The sequence below is a fragment of the Hirundo rustica genome, chromosome 5 (assembly GCF_015227805.2).
Source record: "Hirundo rustica isolate bHirRus1 chromosome 5, bHirRus1.pri.v3, whole genome shotgun sequence".
Taxonomy (NCBI): Eukaryota; Metazoa; Chordata; class Aves; order Passeriformes; family Hirundinidae; genus Hirundo; species Hirundo rustica.
Window position 1 is genome coordinate 48,837,378 of NC_053454.1, and position 12,877 is coordinate 48,850,254.

The window sequence follows — 12,877 nt, forward strand, 5'->3', positions numbered from 1 at the left end:
GAAATCATCATCATGAGATGAGAAAGTCATACCTAAGAAAGATACCTGCATCAAAAGCATCATCCTTATTTCATAGGAATAAATCTCTCACTGATGCTAGGTCCTCTTTGGGTCACCAAAACTGACAAGCAAGCGGCTACACTGAGATGTTCCGGAGCATTCAGCAGTTACTGGAATTGGAGGAGTCACACGAGGAATATTTACCTGATGGAGGTACTTCTTTAATAAAGAACCAACCTTCTATTTACTTTGAATGGCTGGAAACTGCCAACCACTGTACCTACTAAGAAGTTGCAAGGATTTATCTCAATCTCTGGCCTGGAATGTGTTTTGGGAAGCTTTTAAAGGCATGACAAGCCAGAAATATACAGGTTCTAAAGAATGTTACAGAGTTGGGCACTGCAATGTCTTTCTGACTACAGCCACAGGTATTTATTTTCTGACAGGGATAAATGCAAAGTGCTGTTGTGTGTGGTGGTGGTGTTTTTTGGGTGTTTTCTTTGAGGTTGGTTGGAAGTTTTTTGGGTTTGTTTTGGGGTGGGGGGGTGGGTTTTGGCTTGGTTTGTTACTTTTTTTATTTCCAGCTATGATGAAAGATTTCCTTTGGCTTACCAGCATTTTGGTGTTCTAATAAATGAATTAGACTTTTTTTCTTCCAGAATTGGGAAAGAAGGTGTTATATATAGATCTGCCTTTTCCATACACAATTTCCAGTGGGGTTTTTTTGTTGTTCATTATTACTTGCTTGGAACAACGAGATTTGGTGGTGGTTTTTTTTTGTGTTTTTTGGTTTTTGTGTTTTTTTGTGTTTTTTTTTTTTTTTTTTTTTTTGGTTGGTTTTTTTTTTTTTTTTTTTCCCCCTGGTGATTGAATGAAAAAGTGCAGGAACTTATTGCAAAACATCTGTGGCTGAATTCAAGTGGGAAAAGCTTGGGGGCCGAAGAATATATCCTTGTAGCAAAATAAGTCATTAAAAGTTTTGTGTACTGGGGAGCTGATTTAGCCTTAAAAGCTCTCATAGTTCAGCAAAAGACAGGATAAACTGAACTTTTGTCTAAGTGTGTCCCAGTTTATCCACAGAAGTGGCTTTTCTGAGAACAAACTAACCGCAGTTTAGGTAGAACACCAAATTCCTTAATAACGCCATCAGGTAGCTTTAAGTCTGGCATGAGCTTATAGCTAAATTAGTTTGTCTTAAAATTTTTCAGTCGGATTATATTAATTCTGCTTTAATATATGCAAGTTAAAACACTAGGAACAAAATAAACATTGGTAAATCACCGGTTTAACCACAACAAAAAAGTAATCACATAAGTTTTGTCCTGGTTTGGAATTTGATAGTTTATACTGCAAAAAGACATTGCTTGGAAAAACATGTTAGTGGCCTTTTGGTGGGAATCCTACTGATCTCTTGAATTCCCATTGTAAAGAGAGTCAGCTGATGCTGGTGATCTTGTCTCCTTTCCGGTGCAGGACTTTTTTTCTAAAATCCTGAGTTTCACTAGATGGCAGCATCTCAATGTTTCAACAGGAAATTACGTTCTTGTAGAGAAACTTAAGAGTTGGACTACAAATCCCAACAAACACAGTAAAAAAAAAAAAAACAACAGTATAACTTCCTTTCGTACAAGGGTCAGTAAATATAACAAAGCTGTTTGAGATCTCTGGGTGAGTGACTACGTTAATATTTATTTGTAAATGCTTCATAGAATTGGTATGATAAATGATCATAAAACCTGATTGTTAGACTGAAAAATGTATTTATAATGCATTTTGCTTCCCATGTGTTAAGGTGATTTGGGGAAGTACTTAAACTGATCCAGGTGGCTTTTGGAAAGAAAAAAAAATTTCCATTCCATTGCTTCAGAAGTCTAATTTATGGAATCTGTAACCTTCAGGAAAAAGTTTTGCTGCAACTTTTGTCAGGAAAAACATGTAACAAAACAAAATTTCTTATCAAAATAAGAGAAATTAATAATTGATTCAAAAAACAGGACACTAAATTTGACTCAGTAATCTGAGTCACAGTATGGATTTGAGCATCTCTAGATGACAGCATTGGCTGTTAAAACAGGGAAGATTACGGCACCTTTAATTTTCTAGTGAAGTACTTGGTGTGTTGGATTTATGTGTATATTTAAAGACTTTGTTCTTATGACACCTTTCTGTGTTCATATATACATAGACAAAGTTGCTTAGATGATTATGAAAATGCAAGAGTTTTGCTTATAAGGAACCCAGTTAACAAACTCCATATACTTCACTGTGACTGGAACACAGTGACCTCATTTTTTAGGAGGTTCTTTGAGACTTGGCATTTGTTTTTTACTTGTTTGTCTGCATTTTTGCATCCTGTATTTTGTTAAAACTAACACAGCACTTGAACAGGGCTGTATTTTGTCTTTTGGCTACTCCATCCAGACTAAGGTAGCAGCTCCTAGAGGTTCCCTACGGCCCCAAGCATGGTCAGTGTTCCTTCAGAACAGGAGACAAGAGACAAGACTGGCAGCTTCAATCCCCCTGCACCCTCCTCCTTCATTGGGGCTGGAAGATTCCCAAGACAACTGAGAGCAGATACTAAGGCCAGGGCATTATATGGAATTTATTGCAGTCTAGGAAGTTGAAGCACTTGTAGTTTGAGAGAAACAAGACACCCTTGCTTTCTGAGAATACCATGGAGATTGAAAACATTGGATTACAAACTACTGTACTGCAGTTTCCTCTTGGTTTCTTTTTTTTTTTTTCTCTTGAAGAAAAAAATCCAATTTCTGTTCTAGTGAAGCTTAATTTCTGAGCTCAAATACCTTTTTTATGCTTGAGGTCCTTTTACATAACTGAAAAAAAAACGCCAAGGCTGAGGCAGCCATTGCCCTCAGAACCCTGGATAACTGAGGGTCACACAGCAGCCAAACAGGACAATTGTGATGGCAGAGGTACACCCTGGATCACATCTAGTCTTGGGAATGTATTTGCATCTGGTTCCCAGGGGTGGTGTTGGCTTATCTCTTAAATTTCTGTGCTATGCCATGCCTGCACAGGTCAGCACCATGGGGCGGCTGGATGGGAAGATCATCCTCTTGTCTGCGGCAGCACAGGGCATTGGACGAGCAGCTGCTATTGTAAGTTGGAAAACATTTGTTCTGCTGTGCCTGTGCAAAGTCTCTCATTCTAGCTTGTCTGATGACATTTGCACTAAACCAGTTCTTGAATTAACAAACCATAGATGAGGCCAGAACTACACAGTGTAAAAATCAGGGAATAACGTAGCCGCTATGCTGTATCATGCAGGCTTTGTGCTGTTTGAATTTATGAAAATCTTCAACTCTCGAATGGAGATGGTAGATAAGGATAAGAGCAAGATTTGAGGACAGCTGCAACTGCTTTTCTAACAATAGATGGTTGGTACTGTCTGTACCTTTTATCCAATATCTCTGTTGCTTTGTTCTGGGAGAAAATAAAGATGATAGAGGGAATATTTCCTGGTTTCAGGCTCTGGATACTGTGAGGATCCCCTACAGTAAAGCCAAGGGGTTTTTTATGTATATTTGTGATTGACATAACCAAGTTCACATGATACTAACACATTGTTCACAATGAGCAACAATAAGAAACCCTTTACGAATTTTGTTTGATTACTGTTAAGCAGAATTCAAGGTACGTATTAACTTTCCAGTTAGCTTGTAACTCCTTTTGACCAGTTCTTCTCCTGCTACTTCCCTTTTCCATAGCAAATATAAAACCCAGTGGAGTTGTCTCGTTATCTCTGTAATGTAATCAGCAACTCAGGAAAAGCTCCTGTAGCATTTTTACCGGACTGGTTAGTTTCTCATGCAGGTGGTTGAGAACGCAGAAGACTGCTGATCTTGGCTCTAACATAAATCACTCAGTCCAAGGAGCAGGTAATCTTCCTGATGGTTTCACTTTGTAAATACCCAACAAGCCATGGAAGACTGGTATGGTTAATGTAACTATCCTCTTAAGCTGCCCTTAGGATACATATTTTGAAGACTAGGGGCTAAAGTCCAAGATGTCAGAATACTTTTGACAGACTTGACTTTGTTAGCTGTTGATTTATCAGTAATCACAATAAAAATAAAGAGGCTTTTGTGGAGACTGTCAAGAATGAAATAGTCTCTGGTTAAATATCAAAAGTCATGCTGGTTTTAATATTGTTCTATTCCAATTATTTGGATACAAAGGATTTTGTTAAAAATAAAAAAATACTGGTTTATGACTTCTGCCTTTACTTGTCAAGTTTCGTAACTTCATTTAAATCTAACAACACAGACAATTCTAGCCCTATTGCTTACTAGTGTAGCTAATAAGGGCAATAATAATATCCATTATCTTAGTCTAGTTACTGTTCTTCTACTTTATTTATGGATTCCTTCCTTTAGGGAAAACACCTTAAATCTGTCTTATCACACAAAGTTACATAGTTGTGTGCAACTCCCTGATATGCCCAGAATGAAAACTAAGAGATCAGCTGCCTTCGGCTTGGCTTGGCTTCTATTTCAAGCCAAAAAGCACTTGAAAAGAAAACAGGTGGTTTTTTTCTGGCATGATCTACAATATCTAAATATAAAGTTCTCTTGTGTTCTTCAGGCTTTTGCTAAAGAAGGAGCCAAAGTCATTGCTACAGACATCAATGAGTCTAAACTCCAAGAACTGGGGAAATATCCAGGTAAATGGCCCTACAGCAGGCATTAGTTCAGCTCTTGCAAGTTTTGTGTGGGCTGTCTGAGATACATTTTGAGGATAGGAAAGCTTGAAAAAGACATAAAAAAGGAAAATATCCAGACTAATTCTTTCTATGTTTGCATCTCTTTATTCTGTGGTGTGGATATAGCAGAGACCTGGCATGTAAAATATTGCAACATCAGCATATCAGAGCACTATTCCAGACATGTGGAATAACTGATTTTCTTGTGTCACAGAAAAAGCTGATATTTGTTTGCTAGAATAGCACCCCTTTCAGTTACCTTTTGGCATCACTAGGGTAATCATCAAGTGCATCACTCCGGAAAGCATGGAATGCTTTCCTCTGATGGAGGGAACAAATCCCACTATACAGAAAGGTAGACCTAGTGTCTTGCATTTCTCTGGTCCATACTTGGCTTATCCTTTTAATGCATTCCTCACTGTCCTGTAGATTCCATATGTTTTCAGAAATTTAATTCTAGCAACACTAGAAACACCTATTCTGTTTGTACAAATGTTCAGGCCTGAAGGTTGTTTTTCTACTGACACCACAGGAACATGCTTGAAGGAACAGGTTTTGCACAGATGTGTTTCTAATCACAGGGGACACAAGTAGGACATTACGTTAAAAAGTATTTTTTCAATATTGAAATAAAAAATAAGACTTGAATATAGTTTACAGCTGAAATTGCTTCTAACTTGATTTGAGAGAAGAAAGTGGACTTAATGAATTCCTGCTAAAGGCTGACAGTAAAATACACAAAACCACAGCTGGCACACCTTTTAGCATGCATACCAGTCTCTGCCCATTGGAGTTTACCAAAGCAATCCCTCTGTAATTGTTTGGGAACTTGAGGGCTTTTCAGGTTCCTTCTGAGGGTGTTTGGGAAAGTGGTACATTTTCTTTCTTCTGCTAGTATGCTCACAAGGAAAGAAATAATTTTCCATATCTCAGAGCCATTTCCATCCTTTAGACATATGATCAGTCAATCTATAATTAATCAAGACTTGGCACATTGAGGTCTTTAAATTTTATCCAGGAGAGGTAATTCCAATGTGGTGTTAATCACCAGCCTGTAGTCTGATCAAATACACAAATCTCTTCAAAAGCGTCTCCATCATTTAACTAAGGCACAGAAAGCCTGTTCATGGGCTTGTTGCTTTGGTTTCAAAAAACCCCAGGTTTTTACCCATCTCAAATCAAGGTCTCCTTAAAATTAGACAGCACTCAGATGCTTTAGAGACAGCTTTGCAGTATTTCATGGAATTGTATCTGCTGGGTGAGAGTTCTGGAGGCCATGTAGTTCCATCTAGTGCTCTAAGTGGCACTGGTTAGAGCCGGTTGCTCAGGGCTGTGTTTAGTCAAGTTCTGAACATCTCTAAGGATGGAATTTCCTCAATAACCTCTGCAGGACCCTGTTCCAGTGTGGCTGCCCTCATGATTTTCATAATTTATGCAAAATATTTTTTTCTTATTAGTTAAAGTATATGAAGCTCATTCATAATATCATCAACTACACATGAGAATGTGGCATGTAATGGCACTGTAAGACACATGTAACTAGTTCCAAGTGTTATTCTGGAGCATGAAAGTTCATTATGGTTATATCATTCTTCTGTGTGAGAGTATAGTGAAATTCAGATTTGTTAGGAATGTTTATATGGTAAATTAAAATAGCTCATCTGCTTGTGCTGTGCTTTATAACAATTAAAACAGCTGACATTTTAATTCTCTCTGAAATTTTAAATAGCATTGCACTGATCATTGAGTGACTTGAATTGTAAGTGCTATCCTCAGAACATCATAAAAATATTCAGTTAATCCTTAATCAAATACATTGAAACAAATGCCATGTTTTTTTCTAGGCATTCAAATACGGGTTCTGGATGTCACCAAAAAGGAGCAGATAGAAAATCTGGCCAAGGAGATTGAAAAGATTGACGTTCTCTGTAACATTGCAGGGTAATGGGATTCTCTTTGCTACTACTATTTTTCCAGTTTTCCCTGTCTTCCAGAACTACTTTCTATTACTTCAATGCATTTTGTTATGTTTTAATGGATTTATACTCTTAATACAAACCTTCATGTGTTTTCATCAAAACTGGACTCTTTTTGCACAGCCGCATAACCCAGGCCAAGATAGAACAGCTCTGGAACTGATGTATTCCTCACTCTATGGGTACCCTGTACTGATGGCTTTGGCCCTTCTAGCACAACAGTGAACAAAGCCTGATGGTTTGCTAGTGCCTTTTTTTTTTAAATCTTTCTATTGCAAATCATTTTGTTGCACATATTGAGTCTGCTCTGTGTCCTTGATACCTACCAGAAGGAATACTCTGTTGCTTGCATTACTCAAAGGAGCTCTTATCCCACTCTTATCAAGGTTGGAAAAGTTAATTACTACAAAATAGAGGTGGAAAAAGGGCCATAGCAACCGCAGACAGAAATCCACTTTATGCACTCATTCTAGGTTTGTTCATCATGGAACCATTCTGGAGTGTGAGGAGCAAGACTGGGACTTCACGATGAACCTCAACGTTCGCAGCATGTACCTAATGATCAAGACGTTCCTTCCAAAGGCAAGGCTTGGCTGCCCGTGACTTTTAGGCTCTGCTGCATTGTTTGAAGTGTGAGAGATCAGAGTTGTTGCCACTGTGACAATATACAAAATACAAGCATGCCACTTTGGAAAGGGGAGCCCTTAGATTACAGTGATCCTATTGTAAAACATTCTCAGCACTGCGTAATATTTCAAGTAGACAATTTATCTAGAGGATATGGTAGAGAAAACTTATTTGGCCTATGTAAACTAGCTAAAACACTTCAGACTTTATGCAGAGCAGTGAAGGAGCCATTGCAATACAGTGCTAGTGTATTATACTACGGCACACAGCTGCACAATACCCCTACTACAAAACATTTATAAATAATGTTTATTAATATGAATTTCATACAGCTCTGGAGACTATCTTGTGAAGAAATTCAGGGATGCTGATGCTAACATATTGATTAGAGCACAACAATTCAATGAAGGTAGCAGCTCGAAGATGCTTCTTGGTTTTACATAACCACTAGGTTTGAGTCTACAAAAACTTGTGGACTGAATAAGGTGTTTGCATTCCTGTAAATGCAAAGGCCACTCGCAAGCTGTGACCATGACTGGATGGCAACTTCTCTTTTCAGTATTGTTCCAGTTCTTTTTGCTCCGTTGGTTTGGTTTTAGTTTGTTTGGGGGGTGGGTTTTTTCTTAGCTGAACTTAATTTTCAGAATTTGGGGGATTTATAACGCCTTCAGGCATATCAGGTTTTAGGATGCCTAAATAGGTCATAATGTAAAATTTGCTACAATTTTTTGATGCTAGTCTGTTGTGCTTTATTCTTCTCCAAAATGAGAAGAGTTTGAGTGGGATCAGTGAGTTGCTGCATTGGTAGGTGGTATGAGCAGACGTCTGTGTGGTGTAACTTAGTGTCGTGACAAGAGGGCAATGACTGAGAGGTGGTGATCTAGGAAAAAATAACCTTTCCTGGTATACTTTTCAATCCTGACATGGCTCAGGAGAACTGAGTGAGAATTTCAGACTGCTTTACTGCTTCAGTCAACGGCACCTACTCATGCCAATTAAGCTTTGTTGCCCTGTGTATCAAATGCATGCGGGGCTGTTCTGTGAGATGCAGTGGGCTATTTTGCTGAACCTGTACATGACAAAATAGTTTGCATTCGAGTGACATAAGTATTCTTTTGCAGATGCTTAAACAGAAATCTGGAAATATTATAAATATGTCTTCTGTGGCATCCAGCATCAAAGGTCAGTAGCTTGCTAGATTTCCTTATATAAATCTTTAAGATGATGGATATACAATATAAATGTTGTGCAACTTTGAACTTAGAGGACGTTCTAAATTCAAAGCTATTTCTAAATCCTGTGGAGGGATGAGTTAGGAGAAAAAAGTGAATACGTTCAACTCAAACATAAATGCAAGGACATAGATGGAAAATTGTAGACTGTGAGATCCTTACCTCTAAGCTTTTTCAATGTTTTGTAGCATCCTTTTTACCAGTATTTATTAACTAAAAAGAAATTGATTCCAGTGATATCTTGGCACATATATTCTTCAAAGAGATAATCAAGAAATGACAATTACATAAGTGCTGTAACTATGCTTTCAAAAGAAGCCTGATCATGACTAACAGATGGATTTCTGCTGTTTCAAAATCTTTGCTCTTTGCTATGTATTCTAGACTAGTCCCCAGACTTACAGTATTGAAGGATTGTGTGATTTCCTCTGTTGTATACCTGAGTAGAATTCTGGCAGTTGGCATTCTAGCTAGCCTGCCCTTATGGAGAGGCTACAGCTGCTACAGGAAATGCGGGGGTCCAGAAGCCAGTGCATATTGAACAATCTTGGCTCCTTCTTCTTTTCTTTTCCTTGTTAACTGTGGTTTTATGCTGCCTTAATATGGTCCTCCTGCTAGGAGTTGTGAACAGATGTGTCTACAGCACTTCAAAGGCTGCAGTTATTGGGCTAACAAAGGCTGTGGCTGCTGATTTCATTGAACAAGGCATCAGATGCAACTGTGTATGTCCTGGTAAGTGTTCTTACGTTATTCTGTGAACTAGAGTAAATGCCAGAAGGCCAGATTGAGTTTGGCTTTTTAAACAAAGACTAGACTTGGAAGTGGTAACTAAAGTTACCAGCAGTCCATAAGAACAGAGCATGCTTGAAAGGCTTAATATACAAAAGTTGTTATTCTGTGGTTAAACTGGATTTTTAGTCTGATTAACCCACTATCTGCACTTTATACATACATTACACAGTATTTGAGTGGTTGTTTTCAAAGATGCAGTCTAGGAAGTTAGAAGCAGTGTTTAACCATCTGAAAAGTATTGAATGTAATTCTCAGAACTCTTGCTGAAATTTAAAATTATGAGCTCTGTTGGTAGCTTTGCAGTCTTTCTTCTGAATTATATTTCAAAGTTACCCATAGGTGTTAAGACATACAAATAGAACAAATAAACTTTTGTCGAGATTGCTGATGCAGTTGATTTTTAACACTGAATTTAAAATTGTGCTTAGGAACTGTTGATACACCATCTTTACAGGAAAGAATCCAAGCCCGGCCTAACCCAGAACAGGTGAGAATGCAATTTATTGGCTTGGTCACATGTGTACATATGTTTAACTCTCTTTAAAAAATTAATATATAGTTGCCCTTCTGCCCATATTTAAGAATGTCCTCAATGTCAGAGTACTGTGGATCATGTAACGTTGCTGTCTCCTTTGAAATTGTGGTGAGCTTGAACTAGAGCCAGAAGCCTTAAGGCCAGAGCTGAAGCACTGGAAGCATAATATTGCTTAGTGAACGTAGAGGGTCTTACCCATGGAAGCAACTCCCAAGTGCTGGTTACAGTACCCAGTGGAAAGCAGAGGACATTTTCTATTGTGGCATGTGTCAGCTAAAAGGTAGTGCAAAAACAATACAGACAGGGCATTCTGGCCTATGCATTTCAACATAATTTGGGATGTTCAACCATCCTTATTAGATAATGGCAAGTTCTCATTTGAAGGACATGGGAATATTTACCACCAAAGGAAAGAAGGATTTTATGTTGGCTTTATTCTGGAACCAGAGATTTAGGTGCATTCTAAAAGTCTCCTATCTTTTTTCAACCTGAAATTCACATCCCTGTTGATTTTATGTTTTTCCAGCTTTAATTCCCTACTTAGTGCACTAAAGGAAGCTATTACTAGAGGCATGTTTCCAGTATTGCTTTGTACGTGTCAAGAGTTTAAAATAATTGCTTTTTTACTTTTGATATACCAAATGTTCTTGTATATCCAGGCACTGAAAGACTTTCTAGCCAGACAGAAGACTGGCAGGATGGCTACTGCTGAAGAAGTGGCCCATCTCTTTGTGTACTTGGCCTCCGATGAAGTAAGTATAGATAATAAAATGCCCTGTCACAGAATCCCATGCTACTTTGATGCTTCACAGTGGAGAGGGTATTTGTTTCAGGACAATTTATATTCTCTTTGAGCTGGATTATTACAAAAATAAAAACCAAACTATCTTCTTGTACTGAGTTCTTCCTGCAATACAAAAGGTATTCTGAATGCTGACAGTGATTGCAAGGCATTATGTATTTGGTGCCATAGCCTGGTGGTTTTGTGTCACCTGTGCAAATTGACTGACACCTGGTCATCCTGAATGCTGAAGAGAAATGAGCTTGTCAGCTTTACCAAGCCTGCAGCATGGCTAGATCATGTTTTAAGGAGGTAGAATTAGTAGAGTTGCTAGAGATTTTAGCTAATGCTCAGGGTGAATCTGCCATTCCAGCATAAAGAAAATTACAAGCCCACTGTGAGTGTTACACACCAGACTCTTGATGACCGCTGTAAACGGGACCAACATTAATGGGCACACACCAACGTTATTTCAGCTGCTATAAATTTACTGAGACTAAAAACTGGACTGCTAATAATTTTTTCCAGTCTGCTCACAGGGTTTTCATGTGTAAACAGAATTCCATTTTTTCCATATATTCAGCATGTTTCAGAACTGACATAGGAAAGAATGTCAACAGCTCAGTTGCTTACCCCACTCACTGTGTGTATAATCTAAGTTTTTAGTTAGGTCCCATTATAATTATTGGCTGACCTGGTGAGATTCTGCTCAGCTTGACAGACCTGATAGCATCATAGTGTAAGGTATTTTTATTCCTGCAGGTAAGATATCTGAAACCTAGCTTTTGTAAATTTGTACTCTCGGGATGCATTCTCATCTTAATGCCTCTAATAATACTTTTGCCAGACTTCCTTGAATTAAGTAAAAAGCTTTAACATCTATGTTTGTTTCTATTTAGATATTACATTACTTATTCAGGTATTTTTGTAAAACAAAAAAAATGTGTATAAAAAGAAAGCAGATTTTTTTAATTTAAAGAAAAAGTGTTTCCCTGTAATTAATAGCCATGAAAAATTACTTGAAAATTACATTGTTTATTTTATGTAATTTCAGTCTGCCTATGTGACTGGTAATGAACTAATCATCGATGGAGGATGGAGCTTGTGATTGACTACCTGCAAATGGAAATTCATACTATGATGGGCAAAAATGAGGATGGTGTATCTTGCAAAGATTGAGATCTTGCATGTGATGTCTTTCCAAACAAATTTGCTGCTCTCTCTCTCTTTTGAGCGATCTTACTGATTAACTTTTCCTTAAATAGAGAAACATACTTCATGTGGCTTCAATTTATGGCAACTCCAAAAACATGAAAGAACAGCAGTTTAATGTTCAAGATTTCAGGAGGCCAAACGTATTATTCAAGTTACAAAAGCTGAGTTGTGTTTTAAGCAAAATCTGAGTGAAAAGAATTAACTATTATCCTTATTCTCATCTTACAAGGTATTTGAAAATTAAAACTCACAATTAGATTTTCACATACAGGAACCACTATGCAAGGGCAGTACCCTAGCAGGTATGGATCGGGGCATTTGTGAGAGGAGGATTCTTAAATACGCGGCTGGGTCTTCATGAATATGCTTGACTTGTAGCACAAAAGCAAAAGGAGTGGATTTTACCACTCTATCTAGAGCCAATATATTCCTCTCCAAAATTATGTGCTAATATTGGACAAATTAAAAGTAAAATCTGTTGCTAGGTGCTACACTTTGGTGCTCTACACCTTATTCTCAAGTACCAATATAGTTCATACTAAAGCACAAGGCAAAATTTCTCTGAAAAGAACTGTTTCTACATGAGTCATGTGCTGATGTTTTTATTGTGGTATCACATGGTAGCTTTGATTCATGAAATAGAAACCTATTATTATTAAGTTTCATACTCTTGGAAAAAACAGGGGTCCTGACCCAGAGATCTAAGGCAATGAATAACCTGAATTCACAAAACATTTGTTTTGCTAATGTACTGCTTAAAACCAACATGAACTACTTGGTGACTGCCTATTAATATGGTTACTTTTAACATAGCTCCACTTATCTAGTTCATAAAAGAAACTATGTAATTTAATACATATCTTCATATACATTATATACCTATATATGTGAGACAGTAATTAAGGACCAAGTGCTACTGAATATGATTCATTAGTAATTAAAGTACAAGAAAAATATAAAATATTGTATGTGTTTCTGTAACAACAACTGCCACGT

At 37.6% G+C, this 12,877-nt stretch overlaps 1 protein-coding gene across 2 annotated transcripts; it reads left to right on the forward strand.

Moving 5' to 3' along the window:
* The first annotated feature begins 130 nt into the window (after positions 1 to 130).
* BDH2 (3-hydroxybutyrate dehydrogenase 2) lies at positions 131 to 12,842 on the forward strand. 2 transcript variants are annotated; one of them, XM_058420784.1, is made up of 10 exons: positions 131 to 428; positions 3,039 to 3,119; positions 4,606 to 4,684; positions 6,568 to 6,664; positions 7,173 to 7,281; positions 8,448 to 8,508; positions 9,177 to 9,290; positions 9,779 to 9,837; positions 10,545 to 10,637; positions 11,721 to 12,836. In XM_058420784.1, exons 2-10 carry the CDS (start codon positions 3,048 to 3,050, stop codon positions 11,772 to 11,774), a joined length of 738 nt encoding a protein of 245 aa, XP_058276767.1. In that variant the 5' UTR covers positions 131 to 428; positions 3,039 to 3,047; the 3' UTR covers positions 11,775 to 12,836. The 2 variants fall into 2 exon arrangements, with proteins under 2 accessions (XP_058276767.1, XP_039921658.1); XM_040065724.2 differs by lacking the exon at positions 131 to 428 and adding an exon at positions 1,543 to 1,668 and having other exon boundaries at positions 11,721 to 12,842.
* Positions 12,843 to 12,877: the final 35 nt, after the last annotated feature.